Source organism: Sabethes cyaneus, chromosome 2 (assembly GCF_943734655.1).
Source record: "Sabethes cyaneus chromosome 2, idSabCyanKW18_F2, whole genome shotgun sequence".
NCBI lineage: Eukaryota > Metazoa > Arthropoda > Insecta > Diptera > Culicidae > Sabethes > Sabethes cyaneus.
Window position 1 is genome coordinate 32,596,885 of NC_071354.1, and position 22,933 is coordinate 32,619,817.

The window sequence follows — 22,933 nt, forward strand, 5'->3', positions numbered from 1 at the left end:
CATTTACGACGATTGTTTTACCTTCGGCCTTCCGTTTGTTTACCTCCGGCGGAAGGTTTTTGTTTTCCACTTGTGAAATGCACGTTATCTTGACAGTAGAAAGTATCTGTGGGCGTTCGATATTATTGGGTTGCTTTGATTCTGAGCAGTCATGTGATGTACGAGCCGTCAAGTATAATGACGTTTGTTGATAGCGTAATCGGAAAAGTGGTTTCAAATTCAACCGAGTCGAAATAATTGTCATTCCAGAGAAGCCTAGATTCCGAACTGAAAACAATTTCCTAATTTAGCTTCCAAAAAGAATCAACAACGTCAGCACAATTGAATCGAGAACAAACGCCCTGACCTCCTTGCTTGGCCAATCAATTTACAGTGAAGTTAAAAGCTTACAATTTACAGTTTCCAAAAATAAATGAAAAGATTGGAAACTTCGTCCAACAACTACCAGTAACAGTATCAATTAATTACGAGCAGGTCCTTCCGCGGGACCTTCCCCGGAGAAAGGCCGTGGTGGTCTTAAGTTGCTGAAAAGTTCCTCCGTTCCATGGTAGGTAGTAGGTCGCGAACGAGCGAACCGGTATCGGTATCTGCTCGATAGACTTCCCGGAAGTTTTCCGATACTTCCCGAACTGTTGATTGCAAAATTATACAAACGGCCGGCGCGCTTGCTCTGGGAATGGCCCCCGGTCCCCATCGTCGTCGGTAGCGCGGCGGCGTGCCCAGGTCTGCGCCGCCCCCCAAAGTGCGCGCACATTGGAAGTTAATTAAATTAATTAAAATAATGATAACGATAACAGGCGCTCTTTAGCTTTAGACCGGTCGTCTGCGCGTCGACTTCCCCGGTTGGACGAACCGACCGAAAGGAGGCAAATATTAAGCTTCCTTGAGCTGTTGGTTGAACTTTTTTCTTGTCCGGCTCGCACTTTGAAACGATGTTTCTTTCTGCTTGAAATTAGTTTCTCTTCCACGGGACACAGAATACGGAAGTATCTCCTACTGCTGGAGTGGTATGCGGTAAGAAGAGATCCACACCTTCCACACGCCCTAACTATTATTGTAGTGATCCTCCGCTTTAAAATTATCCATGCAAAGTATGCAAAGTTTCCTCAACCCTTAATTATCGTAGTTTTCTGTCAACTGCATATCGTCCCTAGAGGTGCGGCTGAAAGGAGTGTACATTATTAAAGTTTTCCAGTTTATCAGAAATACCTGCTCAAGTTTGCTTTCGCGTTCGTTCTTTCGTTCGTTTACTGTTGGGAGTATTTTTTTTCCTGTGCCGGTGTTTTTTTTAATTGTTTCACTTTCTGTGTGATACTTGTCGAGTAGAGAAAAAAAACTTAACATTAGCTAACTTTGCTCATTCCGCTAACTTTGTTATATCTTCTTTGCTTGTCCTTTCCGTTTCAATAAGATTGTTTAACGTAACAGATTTCAGTTTAATTTTTCAACTTGTTTGTTTCGTTCCTTGCAACACTTTGCGCTCTCTGCCCGGGTGTAGAACACTTTGAAAATGTTGATGCGTTTTGGTATATTTTTACAATGTTTTCTTTGTTTTTTTTTTTGTTTGCATTGACTGACTGACTGACTAAATTTGCTATCGATATGGACAACAAGATTGATGATTTGATTAATCGACTCTTGGACTGACTGTGCTAAGTTGTCACCTTATATTTATCGGATTGAAGAAGAGTTCAATGAGTCTAAATAGGAATAAGATCTTTTAAAAGGTTTCAACTATCACAATCAGTTTACAAAATGTGTATTTTTTTACATCGCGTCTTTACGCTTTTGAAAGTGAGTGTGTGTGTCTTTGTGTTACATTATGTGTGCTTTTATATGTGTATCTTAACGTGGTGTTCGTTTAATACAATGCTTGTATTCCTATTAGAGCTTAAACGAAATGATTACTACTACTGTAACAAACAACATAACCTCACCTTTAACACGCGTTCGAGAGAAAATGGTCAAACAAAACAGTCAAACAATCTTCTTAGTTAAAAATAACCAATGGTTTTTAGAGTTGTATTTACAGATGACTTGCTTTTCCGTTCCGGTTACTCATTTCTGCTGCTGCGATTAAAAGTAATACTTCCTTTACCGCCACGTAAAACTGCTTTACGCCAGCGAGTGAACCTTAGCTGACAGGCAATTGTGCAGCACAAACACCACCGGTTTCGGACAGCATTCCATATCCAGTTCCTGAAAGGCCGAGAGACAGAACCAAAAACAAAACAAAAACATTTCAATCAATAAGTGGACAGTTTCGCGTTGTGAACAAACTTACAATCTCGGCACCGTCCTCGCTGCCGGAAAAGTCCAACAGTAGCAACTTGTTGCCGTCGTCGGCCGATCCTTTGAGCTTATCGAACGGGTACGACCACAGCGGTTTCGAGCCGACTGCCGTACTGCCGAGGGCGCTGTCCAGCAGGGTGAAGCCCCGATCCAGGTGGACGATTAATTGACACGGGCGGCCCTGTAATGAGGTAACGAGAAAGTGATGGACGTATGAAATTACATACAAATTGGTGAGGGCGGTGAGTTTGGGGTCTTGTGGATTTAAGTTTAAGCAATTTTTAACCAGTTTAGTTTTGTAATATATATTTCATTGCAGACGCTTTATCTTAAAAGTCAGGTAAATTAAGACCTGATTGATAAGTAAGAAGGTCTAAATTCTCTGTACGTTTTTCCCACGATTTTCCAACTTCAAGACAGGTTCAATCACGATCGCAGCAAAAGTTAGCATGGAAGAAATTATCACATTCTTAAATCGTTTAAAACGCTATATTTTCACGGACCAACGCGAATTTTTGTTTGGTCGATCCGTAGGCACAAACTTTAATAGATTTACGTCAACCTGTACCGTGACCGCACATAATTGCGATCACCTTCTAATTCCGATCACTCAACCTAAATGGTCAATTTTTAGAAAATTGAGCCAAAATCTGTAATAAATGAGCATGCTTAATTATTGTGCTATGTGTTTATGTGTCAGTTGTTGAAAAATGACTGCCTTTGGGGCACCATGCACTTCAAAATAAATTACATTCGACAGGCAGTAGCAAAAAACGCATTCAAAATGTATTTTCTTAGCTAAGCGCTAAGTGCTAAGCGCACGATCAAAATTGCTAAGAGCATAGCAGCGTGGAAACATACTACCTTCACAGAGAACAGACATTCATCTTGGCCTCGCAACGTGTGTAAAAGCTCAGCCACCATTTTGAATGTATGTGGTAATGCCTCCGCTACGTAGCGCTCACATCACTAATAGAAAGAGCTTTGGTTGTTAATATGCGTCAATACACATCAAAGATATCGTCATATTTTCACCAAAGCATTTAACTTGTATTTAACAGTTGCTACAGCAACTAACGTATTGTTTACCCAAGATATCGGACTTGAAATAAAGGTAAACATTTAGCAACAATAGTAACTATTGTAGAATTTCTGTTTAATCCTTTGGAGAAACTGTGTTTCTGTATGTGTTCACTTTAGTACCACCGCGAAGGTCCATGCTGCGTGTAACGATGAAATGGAACGATGCAATGTTGAAAAACTCACAATACGGCCAAAATAACAGAAAACATTGAATTGCGCTGTTCAATTCGCTGTTTTCAATGTTTAGCCGTATTCAACAAATAACATAAACAAAATCGATCCGTTGCTACAACCGCTGCTAGGTTGCTACAGTAACTAATATTAGAGTTGCCAGTATTTCGAATATGTAGATTATGACAAGAATATATAATAAATTTGGCAATGCGGATATTGGGCAACTGGCGCACACTAAGAGAGATGTCGCTAGTGTCTTGCTTAAAAGCTTACACACCATTTGCGAAATATTTTATATGAACATAATTGTCTGTTCTCTGTGCTACCTTCATCGGTATTCTATGATAACAAGTAGATACAAACATATATAACCGTTCTATATCAAATTTGGCTGACAAAAAGCTGAATTTGCGGAATTTATTCCATTAAAGTGATTGATCGGAATTATGAACATAATTTTTTTCCTGCTTCTAATTCCGATCACTATATCAAAGTTATAAACTGGCAAAATGCAAGCTAACGAAGTTGCTATTTGGATTTTAGGATTAATTGCAACATGATAACATAGTAGGATTATCGATTACGTCTTACGGCAGGGTGTCAACCAAAATTTGGAGTCAAGCCACCGTCACGAAAGAATGAAAGATTTTGAACGCTAATAGCTAATAATAACATATTATTTTGAGGACTTAAGTTTTCTCCTAGAACTTTGTTAATAGCTGGATGCGTGAGGCAGATTTCTATACTGAAATACTCCGATTATGGCACTGGTACAAATATTCGTTTTTAATATCACAAAATGCTCACCTACCATAAATACGGTGCAGCAAGATAATATTATTATTACATTGTTTGTTTTTCTCACTTTACGCTACATATATACCAATATAGTGTAAATTTTTTTTTAATGTTCGAGGTTTCTTCGCGAAAACCAGCCTGACGTAGTTCTACGCCAACTACGCGGTCATGTCTGGAACACAACCTTTCTGATTTGATTTTTATTATTATTTATGATCAAAGATGCGTGAAAACGTCGAATGTGGCCCAATTTTATTGTAATTGTAACAGTTGAATAAAGATAAAAGAAGAGGAAACTTTCATAATCCGCTTGTCGAGCTTTTGAGTACACAAATTTTATTAATACTAAGGGGACATAAATTTTTTGAAAAAGTCATGGATTTTTTATTTCTGATTTTGATTCTGCAGTCTTTTCCGCTTATTTTGATAATAATTTTGTAATGATCCGACCACGGGAAGTGGCCGAAAAATGATCATACACATAAGCGGTCCAGTGCGGCGTGGAACAACCTTGACGGAATAAAACGCCGCTCCTGGAAAACCACGGTTTTCAAACTTTACGTAACTTTTTCTCGGAAACTACACAACGTATTGGAACAAACTTTTTTTTGTTTTGTTGGTAGTAGCTTGGCAAAGACTTTTATAACTTTTGCCATAGCCAGCGAAAAAAGAAAAAGAAGACAAAATTTTGTTTTTTCAGCCATCTTTTCTTCTTCTTTTTCATTTTTATCAAGCCATAGTTCATTTACAAAGCTTAAAAGTTATAAAAGTCTTTGTCAATCATGAGATGGAGAAATTTAAACTTGTTTATTGAAATCATGACCTTCATCAAAATTAACCGTTATGTGCTCGACAAGAGTACCCTGGTACTACAAATTAAAATGCTTGTAACTTTGGCAATTTTCGACCAATTTGAATTCTCTTAGTACCCAAAGATTCAGGAGCATATTTACTTCTAGCATGGCGACAACAGAGTCGGAATTGGTAGATTGAAGAGTAGTATTTACAGTAAGTTCGAAAATCCTCAGGGAGCAAAAGCTGAATTTGAATAAATTTATCATCACATTATGTGTTTTATCGCTATAGTTTTTATATGTTGTTTTGTGAAATTCTGCTGCAACATTATTTTACCAAATATACTTATTATGTTCACAACTCCATAAGTAATTTTTACTAGCAACTTTCAAGAATGATCTATGGACTAGTACAGTTTATGTTTATAATATTCATAGTTCAAAATGCCAAGTTTGCTTTATCACCTTAGATTTTTTTTTTGGTAGGAATCGTAAATGTGCGATGTATGTAAATGTAAATCAATAAATTACGATTTTCTTATACAAATGTTAATTATAAATTTACTTTTAAATTTATTTTTTGAAATCATTTTCCTATCAGTTTTCACTATAAAAGCAAATAATGGTTTATGAGATGAGAACGGTCAGACCTATAAACCAGAGCATGTAGAGATATAGAAGCAAAACCTAGGTGGTACATTCCTATTTTAACACTGAACCTTCTGTTTTTATACGACAGATTTTGCATCTAGCTGCTAGAGTGCAGGGTTATTACGGCGTCAGTGTTGTAATAATTTGACTCTAATAGCCTCTCAAACCCGGGATTCGAACATACGATGACTGGCTTGTAAGGCCAGTAGTAACGTTAATCATAGAGGTGGGCGAGTATTAGCAATAAAATGTTAACATCACTAAATTATCTAAGGACAATTACAACGAGGGGTGGAAGTTGAGCGATCGATATTGGACACTTTTGATAAAAACCGGTATTGGCAAATTTATCCGAGATTAAGGAAATAATGTTATTTTTCAATAATTTTTCAAATTTAAACTTCAAAATTTCTGTTTAGGAGAGTAAAACAACAGTAACAATTCATTTCTCAAACCAGAACGGATTTCAAAATGCTTCAAATTACAACGGAAGGTAATTTTTCATTGCTTTGGAACAATATGATTATTGGTACTTGGAATGCCTATTCTGCAACAGTTTCCCTTAGGGCTTCATGCGGCCATAGAAGTATTTGGCTGGCAACACCGGCAATAAGGGTATACAAATTTTAAAATTTACCCCTGAAGATCGTTTTTCATGGTTTTAACTCTATCTGATGATTTGTCCACGGTAGGACAATTCTGGAATAAATTTCCGAGGGACTTTAATCAGTAATAAGCAACGCCATGGGTATAAACGTCCTGTTAAGTACTTGACCCTTATTTATCGACAGACTTCGCAGCCGACTATTAGAGTACAGGGCATTTACGGGGCTAGTGCAATGATCCTACTGACTCTATAGCAGCTCCCAGCCGAGATTCGAACATTCGACGACTGGCTTGTAAGGCCAGCATCGTACCCCGAAGCTAACTCGTTGGGACCATCAACCATTATCAATAGTTCGATCATAAATCATCAAAATGTCTCAAAACAATGGAAAATGACCGTCTGGGGTATTTTTATGAATTTCGATATCCATATTGTCGGTATTCTATCCAAAAACATCCATCGCCACACGGATCCCTACGGGAACCCGTTGCAGAATGGCCATTCCGAGGAAACAATTTGATTTCAAAGCAATGCTTTTCATAATTTTATTTGATTTTCATATCCAAAAACATAAAAAAACCTTCCCCGGGAACACTTTCCCGGAATACCGGATTTACGGAAACCAGATGAATCGATTACGATTCTGTTATCACCACACTGAAATGGATAAGTTCCGGAATCTTTGTGTTGTGTAGATTTTCAAAAAAATAGCTTTCCTATGAAACATAAAAAGTGAATGTAAGTAACTGTGCGTAAATAAAGAAGATTTAAAGAAGTATCTTCTTAAGCAAATATTCCATTGAAATTTTTCAATGAGCAATCCTCAATGTGTAGTAAAGCTGCTCTTCAAGCGCTCTTCAAATGGAATATTTCATGAAGTGCAGTTTTCCAATGATTCGGGAGCTTCGTGTTGAAACACTTCAAGGCTCACTATGAGGTTAAAAATAACGAAGTGTTTCGTTGCCATGCTCGCCTCAAATACAGCACATGAGTGAGGCTCTTGCAAGCCTGCTCCTGCTATATAGTAAAAACTATATAGCAGGCCAAAACGAGTTTTAATACTGCACATGGATACCAGAATGAAAAAATTAAATTAATTACACTAGTTAACAAAATAAAACAAAAAGCGTGAACTCAGTAAGCTGAAGGTGATTTTTCATGTAAAATTGGTCGCTGAATCCGAAAATGTGGTCAGAAAAATTTAAAGTAGGATGGTTTTTGAGATATGCATTAAAGTTGAAATTTTGCTTAAAGAAAAAAAGTACATGCATATAAAAACCAATTTCTCCGGCTGCGGTGCACCAATTTCAAATCTCTTTTTTCCATATTAAAGAGGAGAAAATTTGCTATCGATTAGTTTTTCTGCATTTTTCTGTAAGAATAATAGTACTGTAGATATTTGAGAATTTGTTCACAACAAAACAAAAAAAGAACGCATTTTTTTGGAATAATTTCAACTTTATCAAAGGTTTTATACAAGATTAACGCATTTCAAAAATTTCATTTAACGTAGGTCTTAAGGGCCGATGAAAAACAAAGAAATCATGGGGTTAACGATAACAATCGGTTGAAAATTGTAGAAGTTATGACCATTTTACTAAAACAGTAATATTTGCGCATTTGAATATCATGCTCATGATCACGCTTGAAGAGTGATTGAATTCTTAATAGTAAGAATTGTGAAAATAGAAAGAACAGTAAGAAAAATGAGCGTGAGACGTGAAAATAATCCACAGAAACTCTGTTACGCCTGTGGAAACTATATTTTTACAACCCCGGTTAATTTCACTGCTTCATTGCAAACTGCGTTTCCATTTGCGTGTTCTTTTATATAGATCATGACAAGCAATTCGATAAATGTTATGCCAATTGAGACAATGCTTGTTACTGTTTGGATGTAAAGGGGCTATTGGTGAGCCCTATGACCCATCTGGCGTTTGTTCATAGACAGCATTAAGCAGAGTTTGAAGACTGTATACTTTGATACCGCCTCTAGTTTCTGAAACTAAATAACAGAAGTTGGCGCTAGTGTTTCATCATGCGTCATGTATGAAAATATGCTTGAAACTGTTAATGTTTCCCTGTTGAATGCAACAGATGTCGTTGTTTAGTAACGCACATTGTACATATTGAAAACAACCCAATTTTGCGCAACAAAAAATTTACTCAGCTTGGCAACAGCACCGTTAAAGGCGGTATAACCTTTGACATTTGAACCAACAAATAGTTGGTAAATATTGTTTTTGTTTATCGCGTCAATGTCACGAAATTTAATTTCTTTAAATTGAAATGTCGCAAAAATATTCAGCTCCCGGCTCTCGCGCGGTATCAAAATCACCTTCCTGGGCTCACGGAAGAATGATAGTAAGATGCAATGGAGACGTATAGGAAAAGTTTGTTTTTATTAAAGTTAGGCAGGTAATGAAAATTAGATAATATTAGATCAGGTATTGTTAAAGCAGGTAAACATAGATAACCGACAAATTTTGAGAAAAGCGTCATCTCTTGAAAAGTAATGGTTCATCTGGTATCCTATTACTACATCAAGGATACAAATAATCCTCGATTTCCGTAGCCCTAAGCATGAGTCAAATTGCTCTACATATAATAAAATACAGTTAAACATAATTGGAAAATTTGCTCCGACCTTAATGTTGATGCGTGTGTGTTTGAAAAATAAAGAGAGGAAAGATAGCTACAGAGAGAGGTATATTTGTGGTATGTGGACAAGTAAGAGGGTAAAACCTTAGTAAGGGGGTGTTTGCAAGAGCATGATATTCAAATGCGCAAATATTACTGTTTTAGTAAAATGGTCATAACTTCTACAATTTTCAACCGATTGTTATCATTAACCCCATGATTTCTTTGTTTTTTATCGGCTTTTAAGACCCACATTAAATGAAATTTTTAAAATGTGTTAATCTTGTATAAAACCTTTGATACAGTTGAAATTATTCCAAAAAAATGCGTTCTTTTTTGTTTTGTAGTGAACAAATTCTCAAATATCTACAGTACTATTATTCTTATAGAAAAATGAAGTTCAACTAATCGATAGCAAATTTTCTCCTCTTTAATATGAAAAAAAAAGATTTGAAATTGGTGCACCGCAGCCGGAGAAATTTGTGTTTATATGCATGTACTTTTTTACTTTAAGCAAAATTTCAACTTTAATGCATATCTCAAAAACTATCCTACTTTAAATTTTTCTGACCACATTTTCGGATTCAGCGACCAATTTTACATGAAAAATCACCTTCAGCTTACTGAGTTCCTAAATGCTGTTAACTAGTGTTATTAGAAGCACTTATGGAACCTCAAAGGACGCTACTCTTTACGATGGTAAATTGCCTAAAGTTCTTCTGTTTATTGTCTTAATAATTTTAAAAATATTGAATGAAAAAACCAACTTTTTTCCTGTTTGACTAACTATTTTATTATTCTGACAGAAACGCATTTCGTTTACGACTTGCAGGCTTCATCAGTGTCTTTTTCGAAATAGAGTACACCTGTAATAAAAATTATTCCTGAATCTGAGATCATCCTGTCTAACACAGAGCCTCCCACGTCAAAGGAAGCCAACAAGTGCCATTCGAATAACACAATCAATGTAAATTTGGATCTAATGGAATCAAAATTTGATGATTCTAATTTACTTAACGGCTCATTTAACATGTTGTGTTCTTTGCTTTCACCTAAGGGTATTCAAAAAGTAAACGTCCTGCTGACAAATCAACAAAAATAACGCCAAGAAAAGAGTAAATGAAAACCAGTGGAGTAAAATAACGTCTACTCTTATTTTCAAAATTGAACTAGTAGTCCTTTTTTCATCAGGTGTTTAAATTAAACTATACCTTCTTTTGCATGTACCTAAAAACCCCTTAAGAACTTGTTCTTACTTAGTTAATAATCTTAAAATTGTGTTTACAACTCAAAGAAACCTTCAAATCTGCCACCATCCGCCTTACTCGGCCATGGTCCGTCTTACCCCTTTGGTGGTCCTTCTTACCCCGCCTGGTTGTGAACGAGTAATTTTTAGACGTTTCGAAAATTGATGAAATATCACGGAAAAATTTACTAATTAATTCTTTATATAATTTTTAATGGGAGATAAATGAGTGCTTTTCCACGTGAGGAACAAGAAAAGGTGAATTTTCGTACACATTTTACGCAAGCAATTTATTCGCTTAGGAGGGCCATCTTACCCCGTCTTCCCCTACCTTCATTTTTGATGTCGGGGATGTAAAGGTTAACAAAATCCACCGGACTCTGAGATCGAGAGATGTATACAGATCAGCGTTTAGCCTGCAACAGGCAGCACAAGCATGCTTGAAATCACGCTTAGTGCCAGCTATTCTATGAAGTTATAGTTTCCTTTGCGCTGCAGTACAATCACGTTTCAGCCGGCTAAGCTCTAAGCAGGAGAGACAGGATATTTTCAACTTCAGCGCGGAACAGAATCTTCGAAAAAATCAACTCCCTTGTCATTGATGGTCACCCATTCCATTGAAGTAATGGCTGTTAATAATTGCCGCCAAAAAGGACTTTATTCCTATTAGTTACAGCTCTTTGAAAGAGGCAAAATGAGCGTAAATTACATCAACATCGCAGCTTCGATCGGGTGGAATGTACACAGCACATATGAAAGACCCAAACTCGGGTAACTTCAATGAAACATAAACCGTTTGTGCAGTCGTCGAGTCTGGTTTCAGTCAATATGATAACGTCGAACTCGTAACCAAAATCAGCCAGAAATAAATCCATTCGAGTACCACGTACATTCTGATAGTAGACGCAAATGCAATTTTTAACCGAGTCTGTCTGTTGTTGATGTTCCTGACAAGGCCCTTTCTCCGCTCCCACACACAGCTCCGCCTTGATTGCAGGCCGATGACTAGAAATGCTTAATTGTGGCAGAGGAAGAAGCCATAGGGACCATCTGTTGTACAATGTGTTAAATTGTAGTCTGACCGTTGTTCACAGGTTTATCTGTCGGACGACGAGGGACTAATCCACAAACTTCGTTTTTCTTTTCAAATACAATCAGAATGTTGGTGGTATCGGGGCAGGTTTAATCGAGCTAATGGACAGATCGCTGAGGTCGGTTAAGTTATGTTCCGTAAACTGTAGCCAAACATGTGGAGTCGTATTGTTCCAAGCAAGGACGTTTATTCCAGGTTCAGGCGATGGTGCTTCACCGGTATAAGAGTATTTTTAACCAACTTTTTGGTTGAAAACGATCGAAAATGTACAGCTCCAAACCCAATCTCATACCAGACCAGGTGTTGGGGGCAAATTTTGTTATAAAAGCCCGATATTATCATATTAATAATATTTTCAATTATCAAGCCCATCGATAAATACCGAACCCTGGAGCTGTGCTCGATTAATAGCCAAAAATAGGCCGATTATCATCAATTGAAAAACAATGAACCTATTCAAACTGAACAAAGGCTATTGAACGTCACCTTTCATTGAATAGTTTCGTGTAAAATAATAATCCGAAAGGGTTTAAAAAAAAACTCCACTATAAAACACTTTCGTTTACGGGGCGGCCCGGCCGCGCCAAAACCCAACAGCTTAGTTGACTAATTTGTGGAATTTCGTAACATAAAACCGGTGTTCCGGTAAAACACCATTTCCGCCCGCTCTCGTCAGTCACCAGCTGCTTCCGGCAGCGGCGTTGTACGTCGATTAGTTGCACCTGCAAAAAAAATATATTATGAAGCCCGAGTTAGGTCAGGTACCGGAATCGGGGGCCATGTTGGCGGTCGGCGGTTTGTTTTCTCTGGACCCGGCTAATAATATTAAAATTGAATTTATCATTTATCCGTAAACGGCGCCGTCGGGTCGGGTCATTTGAGTGAACTCTGGAACCGCCACCGCCGCCGAGTGTGAGCGGGGTTGGCAGGCAGTGCAGAAGGAGAAGAGAAGGGATTTTTCAATTGAGGCGACCAATTTTGCTGCGTGTGGCTGCCAGCGAAAGGGATTTGTTGCGACTATTTGTTCCGACTACACCATTGTGGTAATGGAAATATTAGCATGTCCGGCATAGCCCGATTTACATTAATTCCAAGCGGATTTTTTAAGGTCTTCCAGGCATCCATCCACGCTGAAGGCTTTGTTTCGGCACGTTTGTGTATTCATGTGCACCGATCCCGCACGTAGGTGATGAGGACCTTTTTAAATGGATTATGGATTGGTGATATGAATTTCGGAATAATTGACAAACGGGAAAAACATTATTTATTTAGGACTATTTGGTCGAATAGAAGCGAGTCGGATGGATGGATTCATGAATAGATATCGTAATCAGTTGAAAAAAAAATACTGAAACCCATTTTGATCATATAAAAACATGAGATAAGATGCCTTAAGATAAGTGCATTTCTTAGGATATTCATTCAAAAAGAAAATAGACTCACCTGAAACTGGCACCGGAAGGAAAACTCTCGCTGGCCGATGATCGCATTGTGGCAGCCCTGCACCAGTACCCGGGCCCAGGCCGCCATATCGCGGTTGGTCTCCGCGCGCAGCCAGTGACTCACGACTCCTCGGGTCGTACCGCAGCGGACACAAAACACGCTCGACTGGGAACTCTGTTGGGCAGAAGAGAGCGTAAGCTGCAGGCGGAAAAAAGAAAGCATGGAGCGAGAGGGCAAACGAGCGGTTGCATCAGTCTATTGCATACTAATTTGGGGACGGTCACTTACCGAATTTGATCCAACGGTGGATGTGTTTCCGGCTCCTGCCAATCGGGTGGTCACCAGCGGACAGCTTTCAAACGGCCGGCTCCATGCTTCCACCGACCAGGGGGCGCTTTCGTATAATCTGTAGAGACAACAAACAAACATTTTTCTATTAGTTTTTAAAACACAAAACATTCTAATGTAATCTGAATGTTAAATAAGGTTCCGGAAATTGTTTCTCCATCTATTCTGAACAGCTATAACAAGCAATCGAAAAAATTCTCTAGAACTTCCCTTTCAGCAAAAATCTTTCAATCTACTCGGTACTCCATCATAGACAGTGACACCGATTTTGGTACGGACCGGGGAAACCGGTAGATCCGAAAACCAGTAAACATGTTCCGGCATTAAACAGACGACGCAATAGGTCCTTGTTTGTGTCGGAGACTGTATAATCAAATATGCAAATATGTTCACACCACAGAGAGCTCTGTCTGTCTGCTGGTCCACTCCAGCCAAGCGTTCAGAAAAGGTGAGAAACTTAAGGTGCCATGCTACGATGCTACCCCCCCATTTCGGAACTGCGCCGCAGAGGGGTCGAACAGAACTGATTTTCTTCTTGTGTGCGGTTGTAGTGTAGTAGCACTGTTTGCCCCAAACCGCTGGGTCATACCGGTCGGTGGTGCTGAGGATATCCGAGAACACGAGAATTCTTTGCTTCCTTCCTTTCTTCCTTCCGTCACCGGGGTCGGGGTGGTAACGGTAGACAGACTGAGTGGCTGGCAATTGAAACTTATCAAATCACGGCGGCGCCGGTGGTGGTTTGCCGTCACGTTTGGAAGTGTAAAAGATCCCAAAGAGGAAAGACACTTCACCGACAGTCGTATCTAAATATTTTCCACTTTCGTCGGGCAGCGAGTTGGTTGAGCAAAAACTCTCCAGATTTGTTCTTTATGGACCGGTAGTAAATGTTTATTGTCTATAACGGAAAATGATCAGGCAATAGAGCCGTTCTGCTAGTTAGGAGGTGACTGTGGTGGTAGAGAGCTTGTTAAACTTATATTGAAATTTTTACTCTCAAATGCTCTGCCTTTATTGGACTGCCGAGATGCGGCATGAATGTCAATAGAGTGAGATTAAAATATAACAGTAAGCCACAGTCACAAGTCGCAGGATAAACCAAGCTAAAACGAAAATTCCAAACATAAGAATAGCAAGTAAAACTTGAGGTCAAACAAAATTAATACGTATTTGTACAAATTTTAAATGTTATTGAGATAAAACTAGAACAAAAGAATAAGGGAGATCAAACTACAGCACGGCTACGAACAGAGATCCCGTCTTATAAAACGACCGTTTTAAGCTGTATCTTGAGACCACACCACTTTGACGGACCGTTTTATTCACCGCAACTGGTCGGACATTATAGTTTATAACAAGACTGGACAAATAATAACCATTATTGACGACGCCATTCAACTGAGTCGTAATTTGGACTCAACACACGGCCACAAAATTGATTTATGGAGATTGTCCCAAGATAGTGCTTTTCGTCGAATTCGAATTCAGATCGTGAGCACACTGCATTGCAGATATCATAGATACTCAGCGTTGAAGAGGTTTATGTTTCTGAGAAATCGCAAAAATTTTGTGGCTGCCAGGTATCAAATGACAGAGTTTATGCAGAAATTAAGGAGTAAAAAGTATCACGATGCGCTAGCGAGGGAATGCACATCAAAAGGATACGACATGACAATTTAATACCACTCGCTGGACTTCGCAATTCGGGGGCGTGTGGGAAATTGCGCTACGGGCAGCGTAAGTTCATCATGCTTTGCGTGCTGGAAAATACGACGATTTCCTACGAAGACAGGCGGCACCGCGGCCGCGGCCAAGTGAAGTGTTGCCTTAATTCAAGGCCCATTACTCCTTCTTTCGATGAGCGTTGGAAACTTGCAGGCTTTAATATTTGGATATTTTTAGTAGAGTCAGTTAGAAGTCTTTACTTGAAAATGATTTTGCACTGGTATTGATGAAAATCCATCGAAACCAGTGAGAGAATATAGAAGCTATTTTCAGCACATGGTGCCAGGAACATTTAACCAAGCTGCAGATTTCAAGTCCAATTTCAAATATAATTTCAAGTCCGATTCAAACCCAGTTTATTTTCATTTTATAGTTCAGTTTGAAGTAAACCCTTTAATGGGCAACATCGTAAAATCGATGCGATCAATCTAATGACTATTTGTTCATAAAAGTACACTCAAAAGAAGATCAAGTATTTATTTTTATGTATTTATCTAAAATAATTTGAAAACTTGAATGCATGGTAAAAATGTTGTCATATTTACCTTCAATTGATCAACCGGGTACACCTGTACTCTCTTTATATTTCATGCTCCTGATCCTCGTTATTTAGACGAATGTGAGTAAATTCAATCATTTATATAGAAACATGTCAGAAAAAATTGGGTTTTGGATCGGCAAAGTCTGATACCCCTAATTTGATCAACCGGGTAACTCCAGAACGCCTTGACCGATCTCCACAAAACTTGGCACACATATTCCTTGATATAAAAGAATCAACAGTGGAGGGTCCCACTACGTAACAGTCGTAACAGTGGGGGGAGGCCATAACTCCGAAATACCTGGACGGTTCTTCAACAAACTTGGAATACATGTTCCTTGACATAAGGGAATCAGCACTGAAGAGTTGGCAAACCAAATAGGGAAGGGGGTTCATAATAGGGGGGGAGGCCATAACTCCGAAGTGCCTGGACGATTCTTCATCAAACTTGGCACACATGTTCCTTGACATCAGGGAATCAGCACAGCACTGGGAAGTTAACAAAAATGAAGGGAAACCCTAACAAGAGGGAAGAGATCTAAATAGGTAATAGGGGTTGCGCCTCTCTTGCATTTAAACCAATTGCACTTGTGGAACTGACTTTTAGAAAAGAAGGGGTTCCACTGGGAAGGAACCGACATGTAAGGAGACGAGGAATGTGAGGAGGAATGAATGTATGTTAGCGCCATAGCTCCGGAACTTCTGGACTGTTCTTCATCAAACGTCGTTTGTCAAACACATGTTTTTGGCATAAAAGAAGGGGTTAACAAAAGAGGGAGGCGGCCTCTTACAAGGGGAGAGTATAGTTCAAATGGGTAAATCAATTGGCGTTTCTCTTGCAATTGGAACGATAGCAATTGTACAAGTTATTTTATTTCTGAAAGGGGGAACAGAGCGGCCATTAAAAAGGGGGAGGTTCAAAAACGTAAAAAAGGTTTTTGTGTCGATTTATAGGGATTACCGAGAAGACAGATTTACAAGTGGTTGGGGGACAACGTGAGAAGAATTGACAAAGGAAGTAGACATATTCAAGTAAAAAAAGGGTTTTGTTTCTTGCATTATGAGAGTTTTCGTTACAAAAACAGTTGTTCAAGTGACTGAGTGACAAAGGAGCCCGTGTGAGATCGGGCAATCAGCTAGTTACAACATAAAAACAGTAAAACTCAATGATTTTAAAATTAAGCAAAAGTTTGGGTTTCAGGCCAATATTTTTCACAGAAAGCTCATTTAGGTTGTGATTTTTCTTAAAAGCTCATCATCATACCTTTCATTTGCTATCAAAATTATTGAAATCGATCGAGTGAATCAAAAGTTATGAATTTTTTAAAAAGGTCTCATGGCAAGGGTGACGATTTTTGGAACCACCCTGAGTCAGGAGGGGGAACCCCAAGCGCCAAATAAAAATATAAGAATTAAATTTTCAAAAAACGAACAAGCATGTAAAGTTTGAGCAAACTCGGAGCACTTTTTATCATGGAGTTACTAAGTGGGTACACCTGTACCCGGTTGATCAGATTGCGTTGATTTTTTGGTTCATCAATTGAGGGTTAATATCAAAACGTCAAGAAATTTGCCCTGAACACATTTTTCAAATTGCAAATTTAAAACAAATCTCCTTCATGGCTCTGAAGGTCCAAAGCGAAGACCATCTACAGGCGGCCTTATCCGTTTGAGGATTAGATGACGGTAGAAAGCTCCAAAGAAAAGTCGGAAAATTAGGAAATTACATTTTTTTATTTGTCGATTTCCAATATTTTAATGATAAAATTTTCATGATAACATTTCTAATTGTTTCTGAATTATTTCTAAAAGCATGGTTTTCCGGAATTTTTACTAAAATTAATATCTCATGAACCAAAAAAGTAGACGAACGATTTATTATCAAGTCAAAACACGTTTCTAAGCATAACAAACCTCTTGTTTGTTTTTGATCAAACTTTGTAAGAATTTTGTGAAAGCAAAAGCTTTGATTTAGTACTAAGATCGTTGAAATCGGTTGTGTAGTTCCGGAGAAAATGGTTTCACATAGTTCTCACATTTTCGCTTATAACTTTTAAACAAAACGTTGGATCACAAAATAATTCAATAGTGCCCAAGCAACAATGCGAGTTTTATTGTACTCTTATGGCAGTTTTCTTGACCTATTTTGGTCTTGAATGCCATCATAAGAGCTCAATAAAACCCGAATTGTTACTTGGGTGATATCTCAGAAAATAACAGCTTTCAAACAAAAGTTATAGAGGACTAATTGGTTTGCCATTTCTGTGAAACAGACGACTAAAAATGAGCTGCATACACACGGAGATTGATCAGTTCGTCGAAGTCAATCGATTGATCACATACCGGCTCTCTGCGCCTCGAATCTATTTCGTGTTTTTCGACTAGTTCCTAAACCTTTTTTTGTTTTTTGCTTGTGTCTGATTCGTGGGCCAACGTAAACTCTATTTTTAAGTCGAGGGGCGTTTGGTCGTTTGGGAACCCAAGTAACAATGTAAATGTTTGTTGCGCTCTTATTGTGGTCTTTATCACCAATTTTGGTCATAAATACCACTATAAGAGTGTAATAAAACCAAAATTGTTGCTTGGGAAGAATGGTAGACTGGATAAAACTGCAAAACTTCGACGTGAGACCAAAAATATATTGTGTAGTTCAAATGGTAAGTGGGACTCAAACCCACGCTCTCTCGGTTTGCGCCCAAGTGTTTTGACAATTAAACTATTACCACACAACACTCTATATTAGATAATCTCACATCTAGTCTTCGTCCCTCCAGTCTAATCATTCGTACGCACACACATACGTACCCCCCGACAGTAATTGTCAAAACACTTGGGCGCCAACCGAGAGAGTGTGGGTTAGAGTCCCACTTATCAATTGAACTACACAATATATTTTTGGTCTCACGCGAAATTTCGCCGTTTCATCCAGTCTACCATTTTTCCCACCAAACGCTCCTCCATTTGCCTAAATCTTTGCTATGGTATAACAAAGGTAAAAAGAAGCAGAAAAGGAAAAATTTGACTGAAGGAGAAAAAACTGAAAACAGCCCAAAGTAAAACATGATAAAAACTGGAGAAACTGTAGAGTTTTTTTCCTGTATCAACTCATCACTGCGACCAGTATCGTTGATCTATTGTGATATCGTCCGGGTGTTTACTGTATGACCCGCACTGGATTATTTTACTTATAATCGCTATGCTTATAAGCGATATGCTTAATTAATTTTATGCGTGCTTGTGTGTAATTGGGTTTACCCTTCCTTCAATGTTTTCTCTGTTTTACCCACCTCGTTCCACATGACAGCACCGTCCCCAATTATAGCCATCCCTGGGGTAGCTGACCAGTGCATTTAACGATAAGAGTCCTTTTTGCACTGTCAATAGATCTTATCGGGATAATATAGAGTTCAGCACGAATGAAGGGTGATGAGGGACCTGAGAATAAACCCATGCTAAAGGCACTTTGACATCGAATGGCCTGATTCTACTAAGATGCTTCTCGATATCGTTATCGATACTTGACCTTCTGTTTTTTATACGGCAGACTTCGCAGCCAGCTGTTAGAGTACATGACAATTTCAACATTCAGCAATATATATGTCATGTCGTATATCTAAAATCATCGCCACTCAACAAAATAGAGATTGGTGATCATTTCATGTCTTGAAGGCCATATGGTCGATTCCGAGTCCTGACTAATTTCTGCGGAATACGTTCTATCTTTGGATCAGAATATTACGTACACGACTTTTAGAAATTTTGCTTCTATAAGTAAGTGAGTGTAAATGAGCGTAGGAACCCTGAATCCGGACCGTCACAGATTGTTTTAATCGATATCTGAAAATTTTGGATCAATTGGAGGAAGTTTCTACTGGTTGGGGGGCGATGCCGAAATATTTCACTTTATTTGCTTTCCACAGTTCAACTAGTTATTGGTATCGAAGCTAAACAACGTCACGCATAAGAATTGGTAAGAATTCTCTGTGAAGAAAGAACTTGCGTACCTTCACCATACTCTTATCCTATGTTAACAACATCTGGTTCTGTGGCTTATGCTCTGATTTCAAAACAATCGCAAATGGTAGATTCTGGTGTTTCTACGACTCCAGCAGACACATTCTGTCAACAGTCTCTTCAGAGTTCGTTGGTTAAATTATATACGGCTAATTTGCGAATACAGGTTTTCATGACCGAGCTGTAACTGACATTCTTCTGGATTTGGAAGCACTTCTACGAGTTCTTGTTGCTAACGGTATAACGGTAGAGTTCAGAGACCTACAGCGTGTAATCGAAGGGGTTTCTATTTTTCGTTAACACCGTTTTCGGATTTCGGCTGGCAAAGCGGATTTGGGAACTGTGAATCCCGTTTCTTGCCGCCACGTGACGGTAAATGCAACTACTTTGTAGGAAAAGCTGGATCGGTTCTGGACCATTGAAGAACTATGAGAGGAAGTATGAAGAGTACTTTCAGAAACTGAAAACGACGACCGTCTTGATAGGTCCGGTAATCCAGGACCAGGGCTTGAAAAGGGATAGCAAGTTGAATGTGACTGCGTGAATGCGTACTCTTTCCGGATTCAACTTGCGCTTTTTTGACGGTCATTTGACTGTTTTTAGAATCCAGTCAATCTGCCGCTTGCGCTGCTGCCATCTCATAATTCATGTGACCTCCTACAGTCGTTCTCCCGCTTCGCGTTCATATTGGAAAGTGTAAAATGCAAACTGGCTGGAAGCATAAGGCGACGCATATTTTCGTTTCTCTTTTTGTCTCCAGATCGGCTAGCCACAGTAATAGTTTGTCGTCTTCCACACACATGTAGTGGATGTTTTTTTGTAGTCTTGTATCATACGATAGCGTGGTTGCTTTTCATTAGTATGATGACTGCCAATCATTTGACTGTTTTGGAGTCATTCGCTGCTCCAAACGGTAAAGGAAACTTGTTCGAAAAGAAAATGTAAAAACCCGATTTAATCCACCTAGTGGTGAAAGGAACCTTTGTTATACGGTCTTACTTGCTCTTTGAGATAGAAATCGACACGTCTTCGGAACATAATTCATCTATTGGTTAACGTTGCGTAGTGCGTTGGCTTTCATAAATATTTTGGAAATTGAATAAGTTTACAAAATTTGAACAAAATAGCAACACCTATAAATTTTGATAGATCCTTTTTTTCATGAAATTACTGAGTAAGGGTAAGTTGGTTGTTACTAATTTGAGTAAGTGCCAGTAAAAGCAAATTGTAAGAGGAAATATTATTTTTTAACATATACATTGCGTAGTAAAAGTCTAGTTTATAGGTTTTTGAACTACGCATAAATTTCTATAAAGCCATTCTTTTTGATTGAAATCAATAAAGTTTTCTTGAATAAATTTCATCAATTTTTATTAACCTTCGGTTACTCACGCTGTTGCAATTTGTACAACACGTGTAGGTTTTTGAATGCCATATTGTTATAAAGTTACAAATCGCTGTTTAACTAACGTATATTCTTCAATTAACTTGTTATGAGCAAATCGTCATAATCATTCAATGTATTAATGCTTTAAATTGTTGGGAAAATGGATCAGCATAAACTGACATCACAGAAACGAAGCAATCAGCATGTGAGGTGTACCGCGATTGGCCCTGGAATTTGCTCTCGTTTCTTCATGGAAAAATGGTGTCTGTATGCAGCAAAACTATCAGCAAATATAAAATGTTCAAAATGTATCTGTTGGTGGTCGAGTCATTCGGGGTCAAAATTAAGGCACTTTTTTAATCAAAGTTCTACAGTACCTAAACAAACAAACATAGAGGTATACTATATTCATCAAAGTTGTGTATTTTTACTATTTATATAATTTTGTAATACATGAAAAAGTCATACAACAATTACAAAAAGAGCTAAATAGAAAAAACTGATGTTACAAATTCATATACAATGAATAAGATTTTTATATCTTCGCTGAATAGATAGAAGGTTACTGTATTCAACAAAATTTCTTGTAATAATATGTTCTAAAACTTTGCAGAACACATCAATGTGTTATATTAAAACCAGAGGTTGGAAAACTCGCAAAATGAATAGATACGCCGAGCATCGGCAAACGGTTTTCATCATGATAAAACAGCTACGCGAGTGGTTCAATTCGCCTATAACAATGAGCATCATACACTCACGCTTCATAGCATCGCTGAATATACGAATATCGTGAGCAACGCAAAAGTGTAAATTATTGCTTTCTGCTGCTTGTAAAGCCACTAACACTACTTTAAACTATTCCCTTTTCGCGGTAATATTATTTTGAATACTTTCCGGCGTCCCCGGACATTCTATATCCGATAAATCGAACACACGCAATGTTCAATATTCAATTTTTGAACGAATTCTGATGTTCACATTGAGGTTCTGTTCGTGATAAAATTCAAAGCTGATGCGTGCATTATCGGCGAGGCAGGCGAATAGTGTGTGTTCATGAGGGATGTTCATCGATTCAAATGATCACTTTTTCGCGAATTCTCCAACCACTGATTAAAACTGAAGAAAAATAATTTTTTCATTTCACTTTTAGGGGGATTAATCAAAATTTAAATTGTACCAGACGATAGAACTTTCAATTTCAAGAAATTCTTCCAAAGGTTCCATAAACCTAAAACCAAGTTTTCCCAGTCAAAATTCTAGTGCGCATGTCTTTTTGGCTTTGGGCCATTGTGCGCGCGACTAATCGTATTACAAAAGTTGGCGCGAGTGTTCGAGGGTTAATATCTTTTGACCGGCAAAATCGATTCTTCTGAAATTTTGCAGATGTATTTACAGCATTAAAATCTCTCATTTGATGCCAAAATAATTCAAACTAGATAAATTATCTTAGATGATCTCGTTATATATTATTGTAAATTTTAATGTGTTGTATTCAATTGCTCATAACTTTCAAATGAAACGTCCAATCAAAAAACAAATCAATAGTGATCTATTAGGTTATGTTACCTTTCAAATGAGACTAATAGCACCTAAATCGGTTTAGTCATCTCTAAGAAACAGGCGATAATTATTACCTTGTCAAAACAGGTTTTTTAAGCATAACTTTTAAACTACTTGTTTGTTTTCAATAAAATTTACCCGAAAAATTTAGCGTTAACAAGAGCTTTCATTTGGTACTAAGATCGTTGAAATCGGTCATGTAGTTCTGGAGAAAATCGTGTCACGTAATTTTTACATTTTTACTTATAACTTTCAAACGAAATGTCGGACCGCGAAACAATTCAATAGTGATCTACTAGGCAATAATACCTTTCAAACAAAAGTTATAGCGAACAAATCGGTTTAGCCATCTCCGAGAAACAGGCGATAGAAAAATTGCGTCGCGCACATACACACACACACACATACACACATACACACACACACACAGACATTGCTCAGTTCGTCGAACCCTGTCGACTGGTATATGTGGCTCGGCCCTCCGGGCCTCGGATCGATTTCGTGTTTTTCGACCAATTTTTAAACCTTTGTTATAGT

The 22,933-nt window shown here is 38.1% G+C and overlaps 1 protein-coding gene across 4 annotated transcripts in view; it reads right to left on the reverse strand.

Moving 5' to 3' along the window:
- Window positions 1-723: 723 nt before the first annotated feature.
- The window catches only part of LOC128733875 (beta-1-syntrophin), a 423,176-nt gene continuing 400,966 nt past the window's right edge, over window positions 724-22,933 (reverse strand). For 2 of the 4 annotated variants that reach the window (XM_053827723.1, XM_053827721.1), the window contains 4 exons: window positions 13,110-13,227; window positions 12,822-12,995; window positions 2,285-2,473; window positions 724-2,199 (listed from right to left, as the gene is read on the reverse strand). In XM_053827723.1, the coding sequence (XP_053683698.1) occupies window positions 2,116-2,199; window positions 2,285-2,473; window positions 12,822-12,995; window positions 13,110-13,227 (565 nt within the window). In that variant the 3' untranslated portion in view covers window positions 724-2,115. Of the gene's footprint in view, window positions 2,200-2,284; window positions 2,474-12,821; window positions 13,020-13,109; window positions 13,228-22,933 lie in introns of all 4 variants that reach the window. The other 2 variants (XM_053827722.1, XM_053827720.1) reach the window with 1 other exon arrangement.